The sequence below is a fragment of the Enhydra lutris genome, unplaced genomic scaffold, assembly GCF_002288905.1.
Source record: "Enhydra lutris kenyoni isolate GAN:26980312 unplaced genomic scaffold, ASM228890v2 scaffoldscaffold10, whole genome shotgun sequence".
Lineage (NCBI taxonomy): Eukaryota > Metazoa > Chordata > Mammalia > Carnivora > Mustelidae > Enhydra > Enhydra lutris.
This window is the reverse complement of record NW_019154094.1, coordinates 14,356,738-14,380,399: the sequence shown is the minus strand read 5'-3', so window position 1 is coordinate 14,380,399 and position 23,662 is coordinate 14,356,738. Positions and strand designations below refer to the sequence as shown.

General features: G+C 43.8%; 1 protein-coding gene across 1 annotated transcript in view; it reads left to right on the top strand.

The window, feature by feature from the left end:
- LOC111143883 (Rho guanine nucleotide exchange factor 3) overlaps window positions 1–23,662 on the top strand; it is a 312,758-nt gene that overhangs the window by 144,778 nt on the left and 144,318 nt on the right. Inside the window, 1 exon segment of the mRNA XM_022497910.1 lies at window positions 21,229–21,291. Within this exon segment, the coding sequence (XP_022353618.1) occupies window positions 21,229–21,291 (63 nt within the window).

Below are 23,662 nucleotides of genomic sequence, written 5' to 3'. Positions count from 1 at the left end.
CTATCCAAATATGAATGAGGTAGGAGGCATGCGCTAGCCATTCCAGAGTATCTCTCTGAGAGTGAAGACATGGTCTGGGCAGGTATGGGTGAAAGAGGGAGCTTGCTTGATGAATTGGTTTTGACTGACAGTCCTGTTGGTGCATGTCCTGTCCTCCACTTCTGCACAAACAGATATTCCTATTATTTCCAGTGCTTTGCTGTTACGAACATCCATGCACGGGTTGCTCAGTGCCCCACACCTGTGAGAATTACTCTGGAGTAGCTCCGTGCAAGTGGAATCCTGGGCAGGATGAAATGCACATCTGTAGCTTGACCGGAAGTTGTCACGTTGTGCCCCCGTCTGTGACCCTCCCTCTAACCTTATGTGAGTCCCCATTTCTTCAACCCTTAGTGTTGTCACATTTTTGAATTTTGCCAATCTCATGCGTGTGAAATGGCATCCTGTTTTAACCCCAAGCCCACCATCAATGCAGGCTACTAAAGTCTGAATGGTGGATGACTCAGAGTCTCTGCCTCCAGAAAACACACGTACTTCTGGGTGTGAATGTGTGAATGCACAGAGGCGGGCTCTGTACTCTGGTTTTCTGGATATGGGAAAGAATGAAAAATTGGGGACCCCCACTCTTTATTTGAGATAGAAATCACCCCGTCAACCCTGCTTGCTCTTATGGTGTTTGCTGTAATTTGGGGCCTGGTGGATCTGCCCTAAAGGAGGAGAAATTGGGCTTTTCTGCACTGCCTGGGCTGGTGTTTGGGGTAAAGCCCAATCAGAGGCGTGATCCAAGACCTGAAGCTTTGGGCAAACAAGTGTAGTAGTGTGGGGTGAGCGCCGTCTTTGAACCGGTCACATGTCCTCACCCGACATAGGCCTCCCTGTGGGCCTGGAGCCAGGGTCTTCTTCTCTAGCCTGTGACCTGTTCAGGTGCATAGGGTCCTTCCTGTGTTCAGAAGGGCTCCCTGTGTGGTTAAGTGCTCTGCTGTAGCTGACCTGAAACTCACTAATTTTCGGACGGGGGGGCCTATGTTTTCATTTGGCTCTGAGTTCTGCAAATGATATAGTCAGTGTGGGCTGAACATCTTTGTGTCTCTCTGATTAAAAAGGGTGTGGGGCACCATGGGTAACACTGTTCTCACTCTGTGCAGGGCCTGACCCCACCATGAACTCAAAAGCTCTTTTGGGTGAAATACTCATTTCCTCATTTCATGCTTTTTTTTTTCTTTTTTTTACTTCTCTCTCTCTCTCTCTGTCCACACACACACACACATGCACCCACACACACAGTCATATAAATATACATACATACTGTCCGTCCTCACCATTCACAAATTCCATATTTGCCCACTTGCTAAAATATACTTGTAACCCCAAAATCGATACCCAGAGCTCTTTCACAGTTATTCATGGACAAGAATAGAGAAGCAAAACATTTGAATAACTTGACAAGTACCTTCTCACCTGAGCCAGTCAAGGTAACGTTCTGCCTTCTTGTTCCCGCTCTCAGACTGTAAACACATGTCTTTTTTGGTGGTCTGTTTAGTACCATGTTTCTCACGATTTTGTGCTACTGTTGATGTCATTATTTAAGACGTAGTTTCTGTGAGAACAGCAGTGGAGTGTTGTCTAAGCACAGGATGGCTGCCGGGCGCCTTACTGAGAATATAGTGTGTTCTGTAGGCTTCCTTTAGGTACAAGTTATAGTGCTGTTGGCTGTGAGTTCAATGTCAGTGAATCTACAATATATAATAAAGAGGGTGTCTATAACTAGAAACACACATAAAGCAAGATTATGTCTTGATTAGCCAACGAACATGTTGTGACCTGAAGCTTGCAGAAACCTAGCCCTGTGTTCACTTGCTCACGGTTCAAGGAGACCTTATAGAACATAACTTCTGCAAATAACCAGCATTGACTATGTATGTATGTTTGTCTTTCCCTCTCCTGTCTTCTCCCTTGCTCACTCTCCTAACCTCTTGCATATTCTGTTCTCTTCCACTGACCATTGGTCCTCCTGCCATAGTCTTGGGTCCTCAAAAGGTGCCCAGGGAAGGTGCCTCTGTCCATTCACTCAGTACCCATTTGTGGGCCGCCTTCTTTGTGCGGTTCACTAGGCTGTGCTGGGGTCTGCACACAGACCTTATGTTTCAAAAATATTGCTGACAGATAAGATTATACCCCATGATTTTGAGGAAAATCAGGAATCTTCTATGAATGTCTAGAAAATGTTTCCCACTCAGCATTCTCCTTGGCCACATGTTGTTGCATCCAAACAATGTCAGAAGGAAACTTTAGAGATCACCTGGTCCTACCCTCTCATTTCACAGATAATGAAACTGAGATCCAGGGAGGGAAATGAAATGCTTGAGGTCCCAGAGCTAGTTCGATGACCTTAAAAAATAGAAAACAGGGGCATCTGGGTGGCTCAGTGGCTTAAAGCCTCTGCCTTTGGCTCAGGCCATGATCCCAAGGTCCTGGGATGGAGCCCCACCATCGGGCTCTCTGCTCGGCAGGGAGCCTGCTTGCTTCTCCCCCCCACCCCCCGCCTGCCTCTCTGCCTACTTGTGATTTCTGTCTGTCAAGTAAACAAATGAAATCTTAAAAAAAAAATAATAGAAAACAACCAGCTAAAAATTGTTGTTTGCTCTGTTTTACTACTTATGCATCAGATATCTTTATGAGAAAGATAGCATCACTTGTGATCTGTCAGCTTCTGTTAAAACTTATAAAACAGATTTCTGCAAATTTTGTAGTAAAGCTGGAGAAATTAGACAAATATACATTTTTTTGAAAACCATGTTTAAATTTTCTTTTTTTCCCGGAAGCATTTCATATCTGCCATCAAGGTGTCTAGATGCTTGCAAACATAGGGCTTTTAAATTCCTCATTCTGGTGGTTTCCGTCATCAAAATGTCTTTTATAAAACATTTGTTAAGTGGGCACTGCTTGGTCCTAATGAGATGTAGCATAAATTTAAGTGCCGGGACGGATGGCAGAATGGGGAGAAGTCTCCCACAAAGGAGACCAGGAAACAGATCCAGCAGGCCTCCCTTCCTGTCTGTTCCCCAAACCTTCGCCTCCGCCCCCTCCCCTCCCAAAAAGGGGAAGGAAGAAGGTTCAGTAAAGATAATGTGCCCATCCTCAAACAAAAGTATGGCTCACCCTTTGGGTTCCAAGCACTCCCATTTCCTGTGGCTAAAGTTAGACCTATTAGATACGAATTTCATTTTTAATCCATGACTGGGCAGACAGAAGGCTACAGATCCTCTCCAGAAGGCAAGGGAGAAAGGAGTCCACTTGCCGTCATTCTGGGGGGAGGGCATCACAGCGTTGCTTTTTCTGTACTTGTCACAGGCAAAACACAAGGACAGTTACTTTGTATGACAGTTGCAAGGGGGATTTTCCACAAAGTGTTTCCTAAACCTCACTCATTTGTGGATCACCTTTTACCTTAGCCCTTCACAATGAAAAATACTTAGCAATTTTTTATGGAACAACATAATTTTTTCTCCATATTTACTTCTGGTGGGAAGTTTATATTATTGTAATATATGGGAAACCAGTATGCTTGCCATAAATAGAATGGAACTATTAGGACAAATAAATATGCACAAAACATATTTTGTGGCTATTCTGGCTATGTGCTGTTATCTGAGCCTCTGCACCCAGAAGAGACAGACGTGGTTGGTAAGGTTAGGTGGCCATTCAAGGCGTGGTAGCCTAAACTCAGGCTTTCTCTTTGATGGATTCAGACTGGCCAGTGAACTGAAGGCATAATGACTTTTTAAAAAAATTTTTTATTTATTTGAGAGGAACAGAGAGAGAAAGCACAAACAGGGGGAGGGGCAGAGCAAGAAGCAGGCTTCCTGCTCAGCAGAGAGCCCAGCACGGGGCTTAATCCCAGGAGCCTGGGATCATGACCTGAGCCAAAGGCAGACGCTTAACCTACTGAGCCACCCAGGCGCCTCGCATAATGACTTTCTTATTATGGGATCTGCTGTGGGCAAAGCAGGCTCTCCTGGTGCCCCACCCATATCACCTACAGAGTCCCCTGGACCCACCTATGACTTTCTGTGTCCTTCTACCTGAGGGGACTTCCAGGTAAGGGGGTTAACATCCTGAGGAGCCCTTCAGCATCAAAGAGAAGAAGGAGTTAGTGGATTGAGTACTTGTCTCTCCTCATCCCTTAGTGGAAAATTATGCACAATGTCTTACACTGTTCTCTCAGTAGGTCTCCAGTGGTTTGAACTCTGGCTGCTTCTGGCTGGATCATCTTCTTGCTCCACACACTTAAGCAGCTTCCCTCCTTTCCCCATCTCACTTCCCCACTCCCTACAGTTCTTTCTGGGGATTGTCTCCCACATAAAAACCTTATACCTAAATCTTTACCCCGGGATCTGCTTTGTGTGGAGCCCAAACTAAGACAGCTGCTAAGCACTCTGCCTAACATGATCTTACAGACCACCGAGGCACCAGACCTCTCCTTTGGGAAACACTACCCCAAGGTATATACCCAAATGGTTTAAAGCAATGTATCACTTTTCTTTCTCTGAATTCAAAAATATATTGAGTGTTCAATTCTCTCTGGCATTCTCCCTAATGTATCGGTGATAACCAGTTCTGATGAGTATCATTGGTCTCCATTTTCGCTATCCCTCCTTCAATATGGTATTACGATTTGCTGACAAACTTGGTGTTCCTGAATTTGCCTATAAATTTAATTCATTGTGTGGCATTCATCAGTTGTTCGCCAGTAGGAGATGTCCAGGGAGTCGAACAACACTGTGGGTCTGTGGCTCCTGACGTAAACATTTACAGACGCAGGGACGAAAGGCCTGGCTGAAACCCAGCAGGCAAGTGTTGCCAAACTCAGGGAGCCATTTCTGGCAAACTCTTACAACATCCTGAGGAGAATCAGGACTTCAAAATCAGGGAGATTAAAAAGGTGCTTCTGCAAGATAGAGTTTCTGTTTTGACTTGAGCCAAAAGGCAGAACTGAAGTTCAAACAGGGAAAGAATTTCTTGTCTTCGGGATTGGACCCATGCCAGGGAGGTCCTGTCCCATGAAACCTAGGCTGTTCAGAGAGTCGTAAAGTCCAGGGTGAACAGAGTCAGAATCATCTGTAAGCGACACGGGATCAGGACCTCCAAGGGGAAGGCAAGAGTAGGGCCAGCTTCATGGACAGGGCTCTGCGCTCAGAAAGGCTCCACTCTGTGGGCAAGTAGAGTTGCCCAATAAATATCTGTGTAATATTTGAATGCATACATGCCTAGACCTCAAACTTGCATTGGGTTTTTAGGCATGGTGTCCTCAGAACCTGGAAGTTACATCAGAATGAATACCAATCACAGAAGTGTCCCTATACATTCTTCCTTTTTCAGGACTGGCTACATAATTTGTGCGGTCCAGAGCAGAATAAAAATGCTCTGGACATTTAAAAAATTGCTAAATTTTTTAAATGTTAAAAATTGTAAAAATTTCTAAGAATTTCAAGATACTGACAGCAAAGCATTAAACTCTGTTTTCCCTCGCAGTGGAAGGTGCTAGAAGTGCCACAGTGTGTGAAAGTTGATCTGGTTTCTGCTCTCATTGAACTCCGCTCTGAGGGAGGAGACAGACATTAATCAAGGAATCACACAAGTAAATGGAGACACTTTGATGGCTTAGTACAACAAAGAAGAAACACATGATGCTGAGAGGATATAACTGGGAGATTCAATCTCGTTTGTAACCATCTTGGAATACTTCCTTGATGGGGCTGGCAGTTGAAAGATGAATTAACTGTGAGAAAGGGGGGAGGGGAGAGGGCTCCAGGCATGAGGGGGTGTGGAGGAAGCGGACCTGGGATCATAGGAGGCCGGAACTCAGAGCAGAGAGAAGGAGAGTAGAGATGGGAGGTGGGCAACAACCGATTTTTACAGGGTCTTAGAGGAAATTAACAAGTCTTCAGAAATTCAGAACTTTTTTCATGGCTATAAGTAACACAAAGGAGGAAGAATAGATATTCACCCCTGTTTCCTTTTTAAATAAACTGAGAAGGAAAATTGCCACAGTTCCATGTAAACAATCGCATGCCTCGGCACTGCCCAACCAGAACAGGAGTCAGGTATGGGAACCCCACATGTACAAGGGCACTGATCTGTTAGAAAAAGCGTCAGGTGTTGTGTGGGGGGAACTGTGAGAGGAGAGAACTGGAACCTTTAATGATGAGAGGCCTTTAGAAACTCTTCCTTCTCCGGAGGTCTGGGTGGTTCAGTTAGTTAAGCACTGGGCTCTTGGTTCTCCTCACGTCAGGATCTCAGGATTGTGAAATGTGGGGGCGGAGGGTTGTGGGGGGGCTCATATTCAACGGGGAGTTTGCTTGAGATTCTCTCTCTCCCTATCCTTCTGCCCCTCCCCGCTGCTTGTGCATTCTTACTCTCTCTATCTCTCAATAAATTAATTAAAACAAAACAAAACTCTTCCTCCTCACATATCCACATCATTGCTGGGTTAGCTCCAATACCGTCACTTAAGTTTCTTTCCAAATGTCTGTCTTCCAGGCAGTCTCTTTGACATCTCTCTCTAGTGTCTCTGCCTCTACCCCCTTTCACAGGTTTCATATTACCCTGGTTTACTTTCTTCATAACTCTTGGTACACTAAAACTAGCTTGTTTGTTTGCTTACTGGTTTATTGTCTCTGTCCCCTACTTGACTCTCCATCCCCAACTAGACTGTATTGTTTCTGAGGGCAGGCACCGTTTTTTCTTTTGTTAAGCAATGTATCTAACATGCATAATGCCTACCACATAATATGTGCTCAATGAAGTATTTGTTGAATGAATGGACCCATACAGTGAAATTCTTTTATGTGAGTTTCGTCCTTCCCAAGTTTCTGTTGTCGGAATTGAATATTGTGGACCTGAGAAACAAAAGTGAAATTTTATGGATGGACTTCTTGGTATTTTGATTTTCCTGACAGGAAAGTCTATGGCTTTATACTTGCCTTTTTGTGGGCAACTGTATTCACTTGTTCACATGTGTCAGTCTACAAACATTTGTTGAGCCTTTTCTGTGTGTTGGGTTACCCCTTGGAAATGTCCAGGGAAGTTCTGGGCATGAAAGAATTCTATTCACAAAACACTGATTTTCTGGGAAATAGATTAAATGCTGGATAAATATGCTTTGATTGTGCAAAATCCAGACCTTGGTTTCAGACTTCAGGATAAAAGTGATTGGGATGGGTTTTAAAGCAAAAACTCAGGATTAGAAAATTTAGCACTGAGTACTTCCCACACTCCCTGCACTCATCTGTGGCTCACCACAACTTTTGCTTTTTACTCAAAACTTGACAGGACCTGATAGTGCCATGAAAAAGGGGAGCCCTGAATACCTGCATGTCCCTGGTATTTGGGGGCCCTTCTCCTCCCTCCTGTAATTTGGGTTTGTGGTGAGGCCCTCCTCCACTTTCAAAGACTGCTGCAGAAGGAAAATGTCCCTCTAATCACAGCCAACATCTTTCCAGATATCCCATCAGAAATGGTAACTGGCTTTCACATTACTGTCCTGATGGCTATTCTGCAGACTTTTGCCAAGAACATTATTCTCAAGTTAGTGATGACTGCTCTGAAAACTGGGGCTAATGAACTCTGGATAAGAGGTCTTTGGCACATGGACAGTCTATGGCTTTTCCTGAGGCTGCAGGCGCCTCCTGAGGCAACATTCAGAAGAGCTAGGTTAAGAGAGGTTGTTGGCATATTCATATACATTGTTTCAAGGGGAGGGATATGTATACATACATATACATACATCTGTATATACACACACATGCAGAGAATATGTGTGTGTGTGTGTATAGTATACATTTATATAATACATGCGTGTAAATTATTTTTCTGTCCCTGTTTGAGACTGAGTTACAGACATTATGTCCCATTATACCAAATACTTCAGTGTAAGAGAAAGAGCATCCTCTCTTATAGTATCAAATGATCAAAAACAGGAAATTTAATATTGACAGAATTTTTTAACTAATCCATTCTTTTTAGATATTTGCCAATGGTCACAGTTTTTTACAGCTATTGTTTTTTCTGGTCCAGAATCCAATTCCAGGTCATGCATTGCATTTACTCTTAGGTATTCTTTAGCCTCCTTTAATCTGGAAGAGTTCCCCCAGGATTTCTTGGTATTTCTTGATTTTGAGAGTTTTAAAGAATAGAGACCAGTTATGTTATATGGTGTCTCTCAGTGTGGGTTTATCAAATGTTTCTTATATGTTTAGATTGGGATTATGCATTTAAAAAGTATCTAGAGTTATGGGAGCATAATTTTTTTTTTAGGCTGTGCATTTTTCACAGGAATATTTATAGGAGTGATATGATGCCTTTCTCAGTGCGTCACATCAGAGGACTTGTGATACCAGTTTGTCCCAGAATTGGTGACATTAGCTTTGATTACTTAGTTCAAGTGGCATCTTGTAAGTTTCTCCATTGTGAAATTCAGATTTTTACCCTTTTTAGGTAACAAGTAAATTGAAGCTATAAAAGACTCCTCTTTGTCTTGAAATGTTAACCTGCTAGTTTTGGCACCTGCTGATGCTCCATCATCTCATCTCTGTTTATTAGTGTTCCAACTGTACAGAAGAGATTTCCCTTCTCAGCCGTTTATTCATTCAATTGTTTATGTCAGCATGGGCTCCTGGATTCCTATTTTATTTGGTGGGTTATGGTCTATTACTATCATCATTCATCTGATGCTGAGATTGTCTCCGATGTGACTGGTGAGATCCCTACAAGCTGGTGACTCTCTCCGTCATTCTTAGAGCACTTCATTCCTTCCTGATACAAAAAGATGTTCCAGGTTCATTTGTATTTTCCCTGCCCTAGCTCTGAAACCAGCCTTTTCTCCAAGTTTCCTTGGGTCCTTTTAGTGGAGAATGGTATTTAGAAACCAAGGTCTGGGTGCTTGGTGTGTTCAAAGCTGCTAGGGTATCAATGCTTTTACACCTCTCAGTAGATAGAAGTAGGGAAAAAATATAAGTGTGTGTGTGTGTGTGTGTGTGTGTGTGTGTGTGTGTAACCATGAATTCATTCTGATGCCTCCAATTCCAATCTACCTACATGAATCTATTTTTTAAAAAAGTTTTCGGGGGACGCCTGGGTGGCTCAGTGGGTTGGGCCGCTGCCTTCGGCTCGGGTCATGATCCCAGGGTCCTGGGATCGAGTCCCGCGTCGGGCTCCTTGCTCAGCGGGGAGCCTGCCTCTCTCTCTGCCTCTGCCTGCCTCTCTGCCTGCTTGTGTGCTTTCTCTCTCTCTCTTTCTGACAAATAAATAAAATCTTTAAAAAAAATAAAAAAAAATAAAAAAGTTTTCGGTATGTCATCTTGCTTTAGTACAGAGATATATAAAGAAGAAAACAACCATTACTGAAAGGACAGTTGTCTCACTACCCAGATTACCTATAACAGCATTAATACAATGACATATAGACATGATCAGATCTGTTCCCAGTTTCATGTGCTTCCTTACAGAAAAAAGTTTAATACATATATCAGGATGTATGTATATTGGTACATGAGAGTATGTATTTGTTCTCTTTTAGTTTTAAGAATTTGACACAGCAGGAAAAAGTGCTGTGGATACTATTTATTATTATTCTATTATTATCATTTTGGTGACTCAGTACATCCTGGAGGTCCTTCCATATATTGTATGGCTCTACACTATTCTTTCTAATAACACTGTATTTCTTATTATACAGATGGGCTAGTTTTATTTAACCAGTCTCTTTTGGTGGACATTTTGTTCCCAGTATCTTGTTGTTGTAAATAATACTACAGTAAACATCCTTGTGCATGGATCTCAGTAAAAATATATGGAAGCCCCCTGGTAGAGCCTTATCAGGACTCCTCTCTGCTGGAGGAGAACTATGTGGGTGGACCACGCAGCCAGGAGAAGGAGGAGCTGTGACTCTCTCTGGCGTCTGGACCCTTCCCAAACTCTGATCAGAGGGGAAGCGAACTCAGCCCTTTGTGTGTCTTGTACGAGGGAAGATTGATGTGAAGGTCACTTGATTTTAAATTTCTTCCCAGACTTATCTTTAAACTCTCATGTAGATTGACATTCTGTTCTTGTTGAAATACACAAATAATGACTGGCATGGCTTCCTGAAAAGTCAAGTTGATGAAGTGTGTTTATTTTGTGGCTTCATCTGCCTCCTGCTACACTTCCAGTGTTAGAAGCACAAAGCTATATTCAGCTTATCTTCTGCTCAGTCCCTCAATAACAGACCCGGATACAAGTGCAGGTAGTTTATTCAGGAAGCGATCTCCAGAAGCCCCAGTGAGGGAGCAGGGAAGAGGCAGGGAAGGGAAGGAAGCTGGTACGGGAAGGAATCAGGAACAGGTTAGCTCTGTGGGCAGCTGGAGCTCAGTCCTGGGGTGGGGGGGTTCTGGGACACTATCTGAGACAGAGGTTCTCAAACATTAGAATTACCTGGGGTGCTTTTGAAACTCCTAATGTTCAGAATCCCTGGGAAAGGCAGGCATGAGAGCTTTTTAAACCCCTTGGTGGACTGAGACCATGCCTAAGAGTTGTCCCTCCAGACTTTAGGAAGCTGGGCTATTTACATACCAACTCCAGTACATCACAGGTTGAGGGCTGCTCTGGAAGGCATTAAATCCTGGGCATTTCTGGCCTGTAGAAAGCCCAGTAATGCAGGGGCATAATGACTTCCTGGGGATGTGGGCCGGCTGTACTGGCTACACAGATAGCCAGAGCTGACATAAAATCTTAGTTTTGTGCACTTACAGAGCAACCTTAATGAGCCATTTAAACTCTTTAAGCCTCAACTTCCTCATGTGTAATCATTACTTCATACTGCTGTAAAGATTGGATGTCACATAGAGAAAGTACCCAGCATTCAGTGGATTCTTTTTTTTTTTTTTAATTTTATTTATTTATTTGACAAAGAGTGAGAGAGAGCATGCACAAGCAGGGGGAGCAGCAGGCAGAGGGAGAAGCAGGCTCCTGACTGAGCAGGGAGCCCGACTCAGGACTCAATCCCAGGGCCTTGGAATCATGACCTAAGCCAGAGGCAGGCACTCAACCGACTGAGCCCCCCAGGCGCCCCCATACAGTGGATTCTTGATAGACAGTTGTCATTATAAACCCAGGAAAGGGAAGGAGGGGGAAGGAGTTCTAATCTGATAGGCAGTACCTTATGGTTCTGCCAGGGAAACTTTTTTATAAATAAAGGGCGGTCCTGATGAGTTCTCAGGATTTACAGAGCCTCTTAGCAGGTACAGCCGTTTCTCTGATGTTCTTCGTCTCTGCTTTGTATGTCAGGGTGCCCCCAGAAGTAGATGGTCCAGAGGCCAGTGGCTAGAGGGAAACCTTGCTCTCCCTATGGTTAAATGCTTGCCTGTTAGCAGCTGGGGACCTACTTGGGAATACATGGGATGCATTTGGGGACTTTCTAGATAGGGAAGGGCGGGAACACAAATGAGTAAAGAAAGGAGAACTCTCCTTGTAAAATTGGATTCCCAGTATTACCACGGGCCATAAGCATATTTGACTCTGAATTGTACAGTTGGACTATCTAAGTTGATGGGTTACATAGAGTAATTAGCTAGAAATAAAGCAATTGTTCGGACAGTCCCTAAACTATATGAACAATATTTTTGTTGATAAGGGCTTCAAACCATTCCATATGCAAAGAATTTTAATAAATGGGCATTCATTACCTATTAAAAAAGAATGAATAAACATATTAAAAAAGGGGCTGGGGAAGCACCAGTGATTGTAATGTGTCATGAACCAAGGACTTCAGTGATTAGTCCGACTCAGTGCACCTGAGATCCAGTAGAAAAAAAATAAAATAATTATAGTAATTATTAGAAGGTCAAGAAAAGAATGCTGTGTTAATTCAATTTTGTGGTTCTTGTCAAATCCTATTGTTCAAAATATTTGTGAATGACAGCCCTTCTCCCACTTTAAACTGTTCCCCATCATGAAGTTTTTCTAGGATAATCTTTCTGGAAAACATACTCACCAGCCCTCTGCTCTGGGTAGACAAATTTTCTGTCTCCTTACCTGCTCCTCTGGCCGTGAGTGTTTTGGAGGGGAAAGTGGTCTATGTTTGAGAAATGACAGTGAATCTCACTGCCCGTTGCTTAGCAGGGCTGGTGGTGGCAGCCTGCTGGCTGGCTTTTCCCTCCTCCCATTTGTCTGGCTGAACATGTTTTTCTTCCCACGGGAGAAAAGGACCTTTCATTGGCCAAGACGACTTCATCTCTGCTTCCAAACAAGCTAAGGGCCAGGTGTTCCATGGCCAAAATCAATAATTGAGGCTTTTCCCAGTTTGCCAAAATCAAGTTAATGGGTAGACACTTATACATTTTATGTATTTTCTCTGTGATTTCTTTTTTCCTTTGGTGTCCTGCTCTCACTTGCTGTTACTGCTGCAATGGCTTCTGCTACTAATGAGTTAATACTTGAGCCATTCCTGGGGTACCTGGGTGGCTCAGTTGGTTAAGTGTCTGCCTTTGGCTCAGGTCCTGATCTCTCCCAGGGTCCTGGGATCAAGCCCTGTATTGGGCTCCCTGCTCAGCAGGAAGCCTGATTCCACCTCTCTCTCTGCCTGCTGCTCTCCCTACTTGTGATCTCTCTCTCTGTGTCAAATAAATAAATAAAATTTTACCAAAAAATACTTGAGACATTCCTGTGTGCCAGGCACTGTGCTAAGCTCTTTACCCACATTAATCTAGTTAACTCTCATAGTAGCATTTGTACTCCCATTTTATAGACGAGGAAATTCAGGTATGGAGAGGTGAAATGATGTGCTTAAGGTTCTACAACAAATAAAGGGCATAATTAGGGTATGAAGCCACCATGTCTGACTTTAGTGCCCCCTTAACATCGCCAAACTATAGTTAATGGCATCTGCACGCAAAATTATATTTCATGTGAGTAAAGATTTATTTCCCCGTGGCTCAGAGAGTACCATGATTTCCAGGTTTGCTACCCTGTGAGGACATTGAAAAGTCTAGAAAAAAGGCTCAGGGTTCCTGGGTGCTAGAGAAGGATGTTTTAAAAATAAGGAGGATGGGGCGCCTGGGTGGCTGAGTGGGTTAAAGCCTCTGCCTTCGGCTCAGGTCATGATCCCAGGGTCCTGGGATCGAGCCCCACATCGGGCTCTCTGCTCAGCGGGGAGCCTGCTTCCTCCTCTCTCTCTGTCTGCTTCTCTGCCTACTTGTGATCTCTGTCTGTCAAATAAATAAATAAAATCTTAAAAAAAAAATGAGGAGGAAAACCCACCAATAGCTTATTAAAAATGGAGGAAGGGTCCCTCTGTCTGGCTCACCCCTGGAGCTTCAGACAAGAGAGAAACAGAATGTGGATCCATGCCCTGCTTGAACATGAGTTTAGGGAGTCCAGCTCCAGCTAAGGCCGAGAACAAGAACACAAAATCCTTCTGCTAATCTCTCCCCCAAGAAGGCGTAGATAAAAGGGAGGCATTAAGCCTCTGAAACCACCAAAGCTGTTTGCCAGCGAAGAGATAAATCAAAAAGGTTTGAGATCTGGTTTGAATTTAATAATTAGAAACGACTAATCAGGGGCCATTTGCTGTCAGGTCGGGAGCTGCGCTCCCTCCATCAGTGCGTTTTTGCTGCTCTGGTCACTTGGTTATTAAATAGAAAAACCCTGTGATTAAATCACAGGGCTGTTCCAACACTAATCAATTCAATCTCAGCCATTTAAAATGAAATCAGACCTCGCATTTGCCCTGTCTCTGTGAAAGCAGTGGGGACACTGCAGACGTGACTAGAGGTATCCGGAGAGAGTCCACGTAGACCCCCGCATGTGACGTGGGTGGTCTGAGGAGGGTCAGGCCATGTCCCCGCTAGGTCACCCACTGTCCCACGGGATCCCCATCTCTGGTGCCCACCCTGCCCACCTCGCAATGTCAAATAACAACAAAACAGCAGTGACAGCAGTTATAATAGTAATCAGGGTAAGAGCCACAGTAGCAATAAGAATGACCATGTTTTAATCTTATGCCTTTTGCCTGGCCCAGTTCAAAATATTTTCTGTCCTTCAATCCTTGGAAGAGACCTGGGATAGAGAAATCAAAGCCTGTAGAAGTGTTTTATAGACATTTACAGATCCCCACATTTGGAAACTGCCTGGCCCATGCTAGGTCCTGGATAAATAAATGTTGAATGAATGAAGGGATGAAGAAGTAACTTGATCACACCACACAGCAAATGGTGGAACTGGACTTTGAACTCAGTTCTGTCTCCTTTGTGTTCCTAATCTCCTTCAGGGACATATGCTCACAAATGCCCTGGGAGCCTTTTTATATTGTTTTAAAACATGTATTATTTTAAATAAGTGTTTAAATGTATGATATATTCTTAATATATTAATTTAAATAGAGCACATGTTGTTTTTAAACAATATAAAAAGAGAAGCAGGGGCGCCTGGGTGGCTCAGTGGGTTAAGCCTCGGCCTTCAGCTCAAGTTGTGATCTCAGGGTCCTGGGATCGAGCCCCACATCGGGCTCTCTGCTCGGCAGGGAGCCTGCTTCCCCCTCTCTCTCTGCCTGCCTCTCTGCCTACTTGTGATCTCTGTCAAATAAATAAATAAAATCTTTAAAAAAAAATAAAAAGAGAAAACAGCATTGTGTGGCAGAAAGGTCAGTGGTTTGGGAGTGAGGCTGGCCCAGAGAGGAATCCCTCTCTTAGTATTTACTAGTTTTGTGATGTTGAGTGAGCTCGAGTGTCCCTCACTGTAAAACGAACAGCAATGCGTTTTTAAACTGGGTTAAAGTGAGGCTTAACTGGAAGAGTCCTCTAAACAGTGGGCACCGTGCTTAGCACTTCCCTTTCCTTGTGTATTAGAAAGCACCCAGTGATGCTCCTTGGATTCTAAGGCTTAACACCTCAAAGGATCCCAAGATTTGAGCCTAGAGAGAATGGAAGCTGAGCCCAGTAAGGATAAGATATTCAGGCTTGGGCCAACTCTTCTCCTTCTTCTCCCCCTCCCCCTCCCCCTCCCCCCTCCTCCTTATCCTTCTTCTTCTTCTCTTTCTTCCTCTTCTCTTCCTCCTCCTCCTCCTCCTTCTTCTTCATCATTATCATCATCTTCTTCCTCTTTAAGATTTATGTATTTATTTATTTTTAGAAAGGAAGAGAGAGAGGAGAGCGCATATGCAGGAAGGGCAGAGGGAGAGGGAGAGGGAGGGAAGCAGACTCCCCACTGAGTGCAGAACCCCATGTGGGGCTTAATCCCATCACCCTGAGATCATGACCTGAGCCAAAATCAAGAGTTGGGTGGTTAACTGACTGAGCCATCCAGGCACCCCTCGGACCAGCTCTTCTGAACATTGATCAGCTAAGGATAGGGTCAGTGCTTTCCACAGAGAGCTCACTCAGAACACCAGAAAAAGTAGTTGTTTCTGGACCATTTACTAATGAGATTTAGTGGTCTGCCTTGTGCTATTAGAAGGTAACCGGACCTAAAGGAGATGGCCATTGAGTGGCCTGAAGAACAGTGATGCTTCATGAGATGAGATCGGGTGTGTTCAGGGTGATATGGCCGTAGACGTGATGCTTCATGAGAGTGGGCTGGAAGGGGCACAGGTGAAGATCTAAGGTTGACATAGCAGGGTAGTGTTACGAGTAGTGAGTCTCAGACAGAGTCCACTTGATCCATCCAGACATACCCATCAGACCTCACATCCAAACATACTGAGGGCTTTGCTCTATTGCAAATTAACAGAGGAGCCTCCTGCTTGTTTTTTGATTCAAGAAGCATGAGTTTTTCCAGCACCCGAGCACCTCTAGAAAGTGCTTGCCTGCCAATGTAACCTGTGGGGCTAAGGAATCAAATTGTACATTCAGACCCTCTGTTCCCATAAATTCCCCTCTGTGACTGCCTTTCCTGCCTGTCCCAGACAGGCACCCAGGTGTTCAGACAAAGGTTTCAGGTGCCCATTAAGTTCACTTATAATGTGGTTCCTTTGACTGGTCCCTTTCAGTTGAGGTGTTATCATACTTGGATTCCTTGCTCCCGAAGCACAGGCCCAGAATTTAAACAGTCTCCATGCTCCTGTGGAGGGCAGTGCCCAGATAGATGCTCTGGTCATGGGTGTGCCTCACCCTTGAACAGATCTGCCATTCTTTTCTCACAGGAGGAGTGGAAGTCCCCAGTATCGCACTTGGACCAATGGTTGAACAACCATGATTTCTTTAAATGTCTATGTATTTTAAGGAAAATAAATGCCCTCACTGGTAAGGAAACAAACAAACAAACAAACAACAACCTTTCCTATTTGAAAAGCAAGAGTTGTAGCTTAAATGTGAAGGTTTTGAGTCTCCAGGGAAATCTGAGGTTGAAGCATGTCAGCTTTCAGTGATCTTTGCTTTTGAGGTTTTGATGTAATTTTGGCAGCCAGGTGGTTAGCGGAAGGGAAGGGTGTCACCTCGGAAATACTGGTCTCCTTTATTCATTCTTTCTTTCAGTCACTCATTCAAAAATCATTCATAGCCCCGCTGCACAGGGCACTGGGGTTTAAAGTCATGTGCTCAAATCAGCGTAGACGACAGCACCCAAGGCACTTTGTTTTCACGGTTGAGAGGGAAGTGGACTGTGCATTCGCTTCAGTAAACTGAACAAGAATAACAGGGTGGGTCCATGGCTCCTCCAGTTGGCTGATGAGAACATGTGAGGCCAAGTGTGTAAATGCAGACAATTCACACTGTGTCCTTCCTGCCTAGGAACCGCCGCTCCCCCCAGTAACCTGCCCATGGTTTCCGACACACAAGGGAAATAAAATGGTGACTTGGTTCATCTGTAGCCTACCTGACAGCAGGCAGTGATAGTTTTAAAACTAGAAAGGACCTCAGAATGTTACCTAGCTGTACTATCTTCAAGGTCTTTTCTTGTTTTGTTTTGTTTTTCTTTTTTAGAGAGGGAAGGGAGAGGGGCAGAGGGGGAGAGAGAGAATCTTAAAGCAGGCTCCAACCCAGCGTGGAGCTAGATGTGGGGCTTGGTTCCACAATCCTGAGACCATGACCTGAGCCAAAATCAAGAGTTGGACACTAAAGTGACTGAGTCACCCAGGTGCCCCAAGGCCAGTTCTTTGGTAGAATAAGTTATAAAGGTGTTTCCTCACAAACTCCTTGTGCTCAACACTTTCCTAGACCTTCCAGAGTCTGGGACAGAACAGTGCAGTTGGGAAACACATAGCTTGGAGCCCAGTGAATCCAGGTTCTGCCCTTGCTCATTATAGAACTTTGGGCAAGTCCCTGCCCCTCTCTGAACATCCATCTCCTCTTCTACAAAATGGGGATAATACTTATTCCTGCCCACCTCCTGAGGTGGTCGTGAGGATTAAATCAGATCACACATGTGAAGGTTTAGTTCTGTGATTGACATGTAGTGAGTGTTTCATAGGCTAAAGCTGATTATTGTCATTATCAGTCCTTTTGGTGAAGTTCAAAATGAGTGCAGTGTCCTGCCACACCCCTGCTTTCTGAGATGCTCATTTGTCTGTGTCTCCGGGATTTAAATTTCCCACTGGGGATTTCTTCTGTGAAGCTCCTGGGTGGGGTGTGCAGTGCGTGTGTGGGACCTTCATCCCCTGAGTTGACTGGGCTGGCCAGTCTGGCGGAAGGGGGTGCTCATTTGGTCCCCTCAACTCCCTGCACCTGCACCCCTCTTGGAACTGGGTAATTGGTGAAGATGACAAGCTTCTCAAAAGGAGCAGGACTAATGGCATCAACAAAACAATCAAATACTATTATAAGTGGTGTTGGCCATGCACCAGATACTGCACCATGTTCTGAAATGTGACCTGGACAGACCAAGTCTTGCCTTCATGGGCTCATGTCTGATGAGAAGGTCAACCAAAAACCAGAAAGCAAAATATTAAATTAAATTATTGTTCTAAACTAGGTCTCCTTTTCTAGTCTCCGTCTCAGCTCTTCATCTGACTCATTCACAGCAGAGATCATAATCGGTAATTATTTTGTTTTCTTTTTAGCTCCCATTAGTGGGCAAGGAGCATGACTGGCTCATTCACTGCTGTCTCCCCAGACCTGTAGCAGGGCTTTGCCCATCAGAGTGCTTGGTGAACATAAAGCAAGTGAACAAATGACTAAGCAATACTTTGTGAAATTTTTGCTTCAGGCCCAGAATTTAAACATCACGCTCCTTCTTTGTTGCTGCCCACGACCAGTTACCACCCCCTGTAACAGAAATTGAAAAGCAAATCCACGTTGATAATCCATTCAGCTTTCATTTTGTAAAATGTGTGGATTTTTTAACAAGATCATTCTATCCCAGATTAACTGGCCATGGCTTAATTAAAAAGCCTGCCAGAGGACATTTGTCTTCTGGATTTGACACTGGAGGCATGTGGAAGTGTCTGGGGTGACGGGTGCTCTGGAGACCAGTGCTGGGTCATGTGTTGAGTTGGTCTGGATGCCTATGAGGCAAAAAGCTCTTATTATCCCCTCTCCTTCACCAGGGTGGGCTTCTTAGGGTAACAGGTTACCATCAATGTGTTGCACATTGATTAGCAATTACAAAATTGCTGAGCTCTAGGAATGGAATTGTAGCACCACGAAGTTTTATAATCCCACAATACTGGGTTGCAGTACGTAAGTGTGTGGCTTACAGTTTGGGGAACACATGACAGGAGCTGCCATTTATTTTGCACCTACTTTATATTAGACCTCGTTCCAACTGCTATATGCATATCATCTATGATCCTCATAGCAGCCTGACCCGGTAGGCACTATTTCCACATTTACAGATACTATTCCAGAGCCTCAGCCCCTCACAGCATTTCCCAAGATCCCAGGTATAACACTGTAGCCACTTAAGGGAAGAGCAGCCAGACTCCGGAAGGGCAGGGGCTTCCTGAGCAGCGTCTGTTGCCCTCTCTTACACCCCGCACGTGTTACTGATTGACTGAAGCTCTCTCCCATTTGCTGTGCTACATAGTCCTTCTCAATGCAGCCCTCCAAGCAGATGCTACCAGACATTCCAGAGAGCAAATGAGTTAGTTGTAAACTGTTTGCCAAGTATGCTCTAAGTGATGTGTGTGAAGGGTTCTGCCCCAGGAATTAGAATCCTGGATTCTGTAGCCGTATAACTTTGAACAAATTATTTATCTCCCCGGACTTCAGTTTATTTACCCCAGCATGGAAATGATCCCTTGGGGGCACCTGGGTGGCTTAGTGGATTAAGCTTCTGCCTTTGGCTCAGGTCATGATCTCAGGGTCCTGGGATCGAGCCCTGCATCAGGCTCTTTGCTCGGCAGGGAGCTGCTTCCCCCTCTCTCTGCCTGCTTCTCTGCCTACTTGTGATCTCTCTCTCTCTCTGTCAAATAAATAAATAAAATTAAAAAAAAGATCCCTTGACCTACTTGCCTCAAAAAGTCACCTTACAGACATTAACCAATGAATTGGCTTCACTGACACCACAGAGCTGCTTTTAACTAGAGGATGAGTCAAAGAGGGTCAGGTTCCTGTGAAAACATGAAACATCCTCCCGAGTGGCAGGTGGCTACCAGCACCTTCTCAAGGCTCCCTCCACCCAAAACCCCAGAATAGAGTTCCTTAATGCAGATCCTTGAGCACCATCCCAGAGGGTGGATTCAGCCTCCTGGTTCCTGGCATTCATATCTAAATCTTTCCACTGCTCAGTGGAATAATATATAGGACCCAGAACTCCCCTAATCTAGATAGAAGCACGTGCACCTGTGAGGTTCTGAAGATCTAGGTTGCTGGCTCTGGAGCAGGAGGCTCTAGTCCTCACCCAGTATCTTTTCTAGCAAACTCTTATTCACCTTCTGGCCTCTTCAGATGTCTCCTCCTCTGAGAAGACCTCCCCAACCCCCACCAAAACCAAACTAATTACTCCTCACTGTGCTTTCGGAGAACCCATGTTTTGAGCACCCACTGTGTACCAGGCAGTCTGCTAAGTTGTAAAATGCATTACCATATTTTCTCCTCTCCCTTTGAGAATAGAAGCTAAGGTCCGCCCCCCCACAACACACACACCTTAAGACTTGAGAAGGGGTAACTCAGAAAAGTGACGTGACTTTCCTAGGGTGTTTGGATTGTACTGCATTATAGTTCATTCCTTCAGTTCTGTCCCTCTACAGGAATGTGAGTTCTGTAACTGTGCATGCTGTTGGTCTTTGTGGTCCCAGGAGCAAATGAAGGGTCAGGCTTGGGGTAGATGCTCAACAAATCTTCCTTGAACTGAAGCAAATAAATAATAGGACAATTATAGTGAGGTAGACAAGGATGGTTCTGGTCGCTTTCCACACTCTGTCTTTCCTGCTCAGGGTAGGATGGAGGAGGAGGAAGAGGGGAGCTTCTTTAGGGATGAAGACTCCAGATGTCTCTGGACTCCATGGGAACTGTGGGCCAGTGATTCTGGTCCTTTGGTAGGTTTCTGCCAAGTAGGATCAGGAGACTTAGCAAGTCACAAATTAGGGTCTCGTGCAGTACTTGCCTGGTTGGTTGAGCTGGGATGTAGAAGAGAGGTGAATATATCTGATGAGCTTTGTTATGGTTTGTAGATGGAGTTTCGTTTCCTTTTATAAAAGAAGAAAATATATTTTCCACATCTAACCTGGCAGACTTCCTTGGTCATAAGGTCATTTCAAATTCAATTTTCTTCCATTCAAGTAATGATTTTTTCTTGGTTTTATAGCTATAAAATAGGAACGCTGGAGATGATGTCTAAGATTTGTTACAGCACTCTGGTTCTGTGATTATATCAGGACCCTGGATGAAGTTTAGTACAAATTTAAATTACCCAAGTACAAAGAGCTCTAAAAATGAAATATCTTTAAGTGAATTTGATTTTCTTTCCAGTCTAATTTCTACTTCCAAGTTAGTCAGAACCTGAACTTTGTATCTAAATTTCTGAGCCTTGATATATAGAGATATTTAGGAAAAAAGGAAACACAAAGAGAAACAAATTGTAGCAGCAGGGATAAGAACAATAATGTAAACCAATTACCTTAGAGTTTAAAAGCTTCCTGTGATTTCTTAGGCTTTCTTGGAATTGTTCATTTACATATATTGGTTAAAGGATTGGGGAAAACATGGTAGAAATGACAAGGATTGCATATGCCATTCAACTGGTTGCTTTTTTCCCCCTTTCCTTAATCATAATAATCAGATAATCCCTGTCTACATCTGAACTTTTTCATTTCTTTTGCAGCGAAAACGCAAGCAGAGCACCCAAGATGAAGATGCTGTTAGCCTCTGTAGTCTCGACATAAGTGTAAGTACACTGCTTTCTACTGGCTCTGCCATGAGAGCACCTCTTGTCTCTGAATCTGTTGGTTAATATGCCGTGTACTTTAAGGGGGCTTCAAGCTACTGACGATGGAAATTGTGACCTGAGGAGAACTCTTTTAAACATTCACTTCACTAGAGAAAGCTGAGCGGCCAAGTTGGCTTGCAAACCTAGTTGTTTATTGCTCATGTTTTTTTCTCTCATAAAATGAATTATGAAATCCATGCATCTGAGGAGAATCTAGATGAATGTCACCGTGCTGTTTTAGAGGCCAGTTCCAGAAGACAACGGTCAGATGTTTGTCCCCCTTTCAGGGAAGTTAGTGAGTCAGCCCAACTTGGGCAGCTGGTACCCAAGGGCTGAGAGAAGTCTCCAGCAGCGTGGCAGAATGAGTGACTTTGGATTTAGCAGATCTTCATTTGAATCAAGAGCCTAATCTTCCCATTAATGCGACACCTTTCTTTGTCTCTATTTTCTCATCTGGAGAATAGAGATGAAAAGACTTCATCTGGCAGGATTATTGTGAGGGTCAAATAAAACAGTAAAAGTGAGGCTACTGAGCACATTGCCTGGTACAGACTTAGGCACCTACCAAATGTGAGCCTTGTTGTATTTTTCCTTAAAAGCAGAAGTTTACTAAAGATATTTTAATGACATGGTAGTCGAGTGCTGGTGCTAATAGAGGTTAAGAGGTTTCTTGAATTTGGGGGGCTGTGTGCTGGGTGCTTAATTTCTGCAGCTTTCTTTGTATGGCCTCTTTGTCCCCCCCAGCTGGGAAGCCAACCTTGGCTTCTGCTGCACTTATTACCGAAGGGCTGGTGGGTGGGTGTTCAGGTCCTCTTGGGCTCCCCACAGTCATTCATCACGTATACTTCCTTGGAGTGCACTCATTGTGCATGGTGGATCCATCCGACTTTAGACCCCAGTCTTTCTCCTCCACAGAAACCATGGACGCCATTGTTGTGAGATGAGAAAGCTTCTGTGCTGAGACTTAAGGGCTGAGTCATGGTCCTGGCTCTGCCTGTAACTAATAGTGCAAGCTTGGCCTCAGTTTCCTCATTTGTTGGGGGGGAAAAAAAAAGATGTTTAAGATCAAGTCCTCTAAAACCACTGTGAAAATCGGAAAATTTGTTGAACATGGATCATGGGGTTCTCAACCAATAACGTTTATTTACCAGTCCAAACAATGCTTTTAGTTATTTTTAATTATTGCAGAATTTTGTGTGATGCAAATTTCCATGATGGAGTGATCCTGAGCTGGCATCTAATTAATGTACTTGGACATCTTTTTTTCACCATATGGTGTTTGTTCCAGTCTTTGGACCATCAGATTGATGGCGTTGGACCAGTTTACTCGGATACCATAGTAACAGGACAAAAAAATGATGTTCTTCTGGGTTTTACTTTACTTGCTGAATGTTTTATTATTGACAGGTGAAGTCTATGAAACGTCCCATAGCAGCAAATTTTTTTGCATGTTTGAATGTTTTTAATTTTTTGGTAATTATTAGGATCATTGACTTTCTGAATTGAAAGAGCTCTTAGCCGTCATATAGTTCTGTCCTCTCACTTTTGAAAATGAAGACTAGAAGCCCAGGGAGATGTAGTGATTTAGGCAAGACTTTAATCTAAGATCACATGTCATCAAACATATTTCTTCAACTGCATGATATTTATTATATTTATTTTTTCAGGAAAACATATCTTTAGAAGTTTTTTTTTTTAAATCGAGAAACCATGAACCCCTCTTATATGAAAGGATTATTTGCAATTATGAATTGTGATTTGGTTTTTTTGCTGATTGGCATCAATAACCTTGCCTTCTCTTAAGATCACTGAAGTCTCATATAATCAACTGTCTGACTTCTTTTCTCTTGGTGCAGCTGCAAAGGATATTTCTCTCTTTCGTTTTTAATCATCTCATATCATGTTTTGTCACGATAGAGTGACTTGTATAGAAAAGAAATCTACCTTTATGCGTAGGGATGGCCAGATGCTTCAGCTATGGCCAAACTCCTTTCTAATTTGCCTGGCATTTTTTTCTGAATCTTGGGAGACAGATTCTAGAACCTCAGCAGAGTTTCCTCCAAAAATTGTCACATGGTATTATAATAACTGTAAAAGTTAGACAGATCCTAGACTCCTAGATGCTGTTGGAAGACATGAAGACTGCTGTGTTCCAGGCTCACTGACAATCCCAGTCATATGGAAATGACAGGATGTGTGACAGATCCAGCCAGGGCCTCAGAAGAAGTGGTACTGATGTTCAGTGCCTCCCACCTAACCAGCACTCAATGGAGGTACATTGCATTGAGTGAAGTGGTGGGTGGAGCCACTCATGAGAAGATGTTTTGCC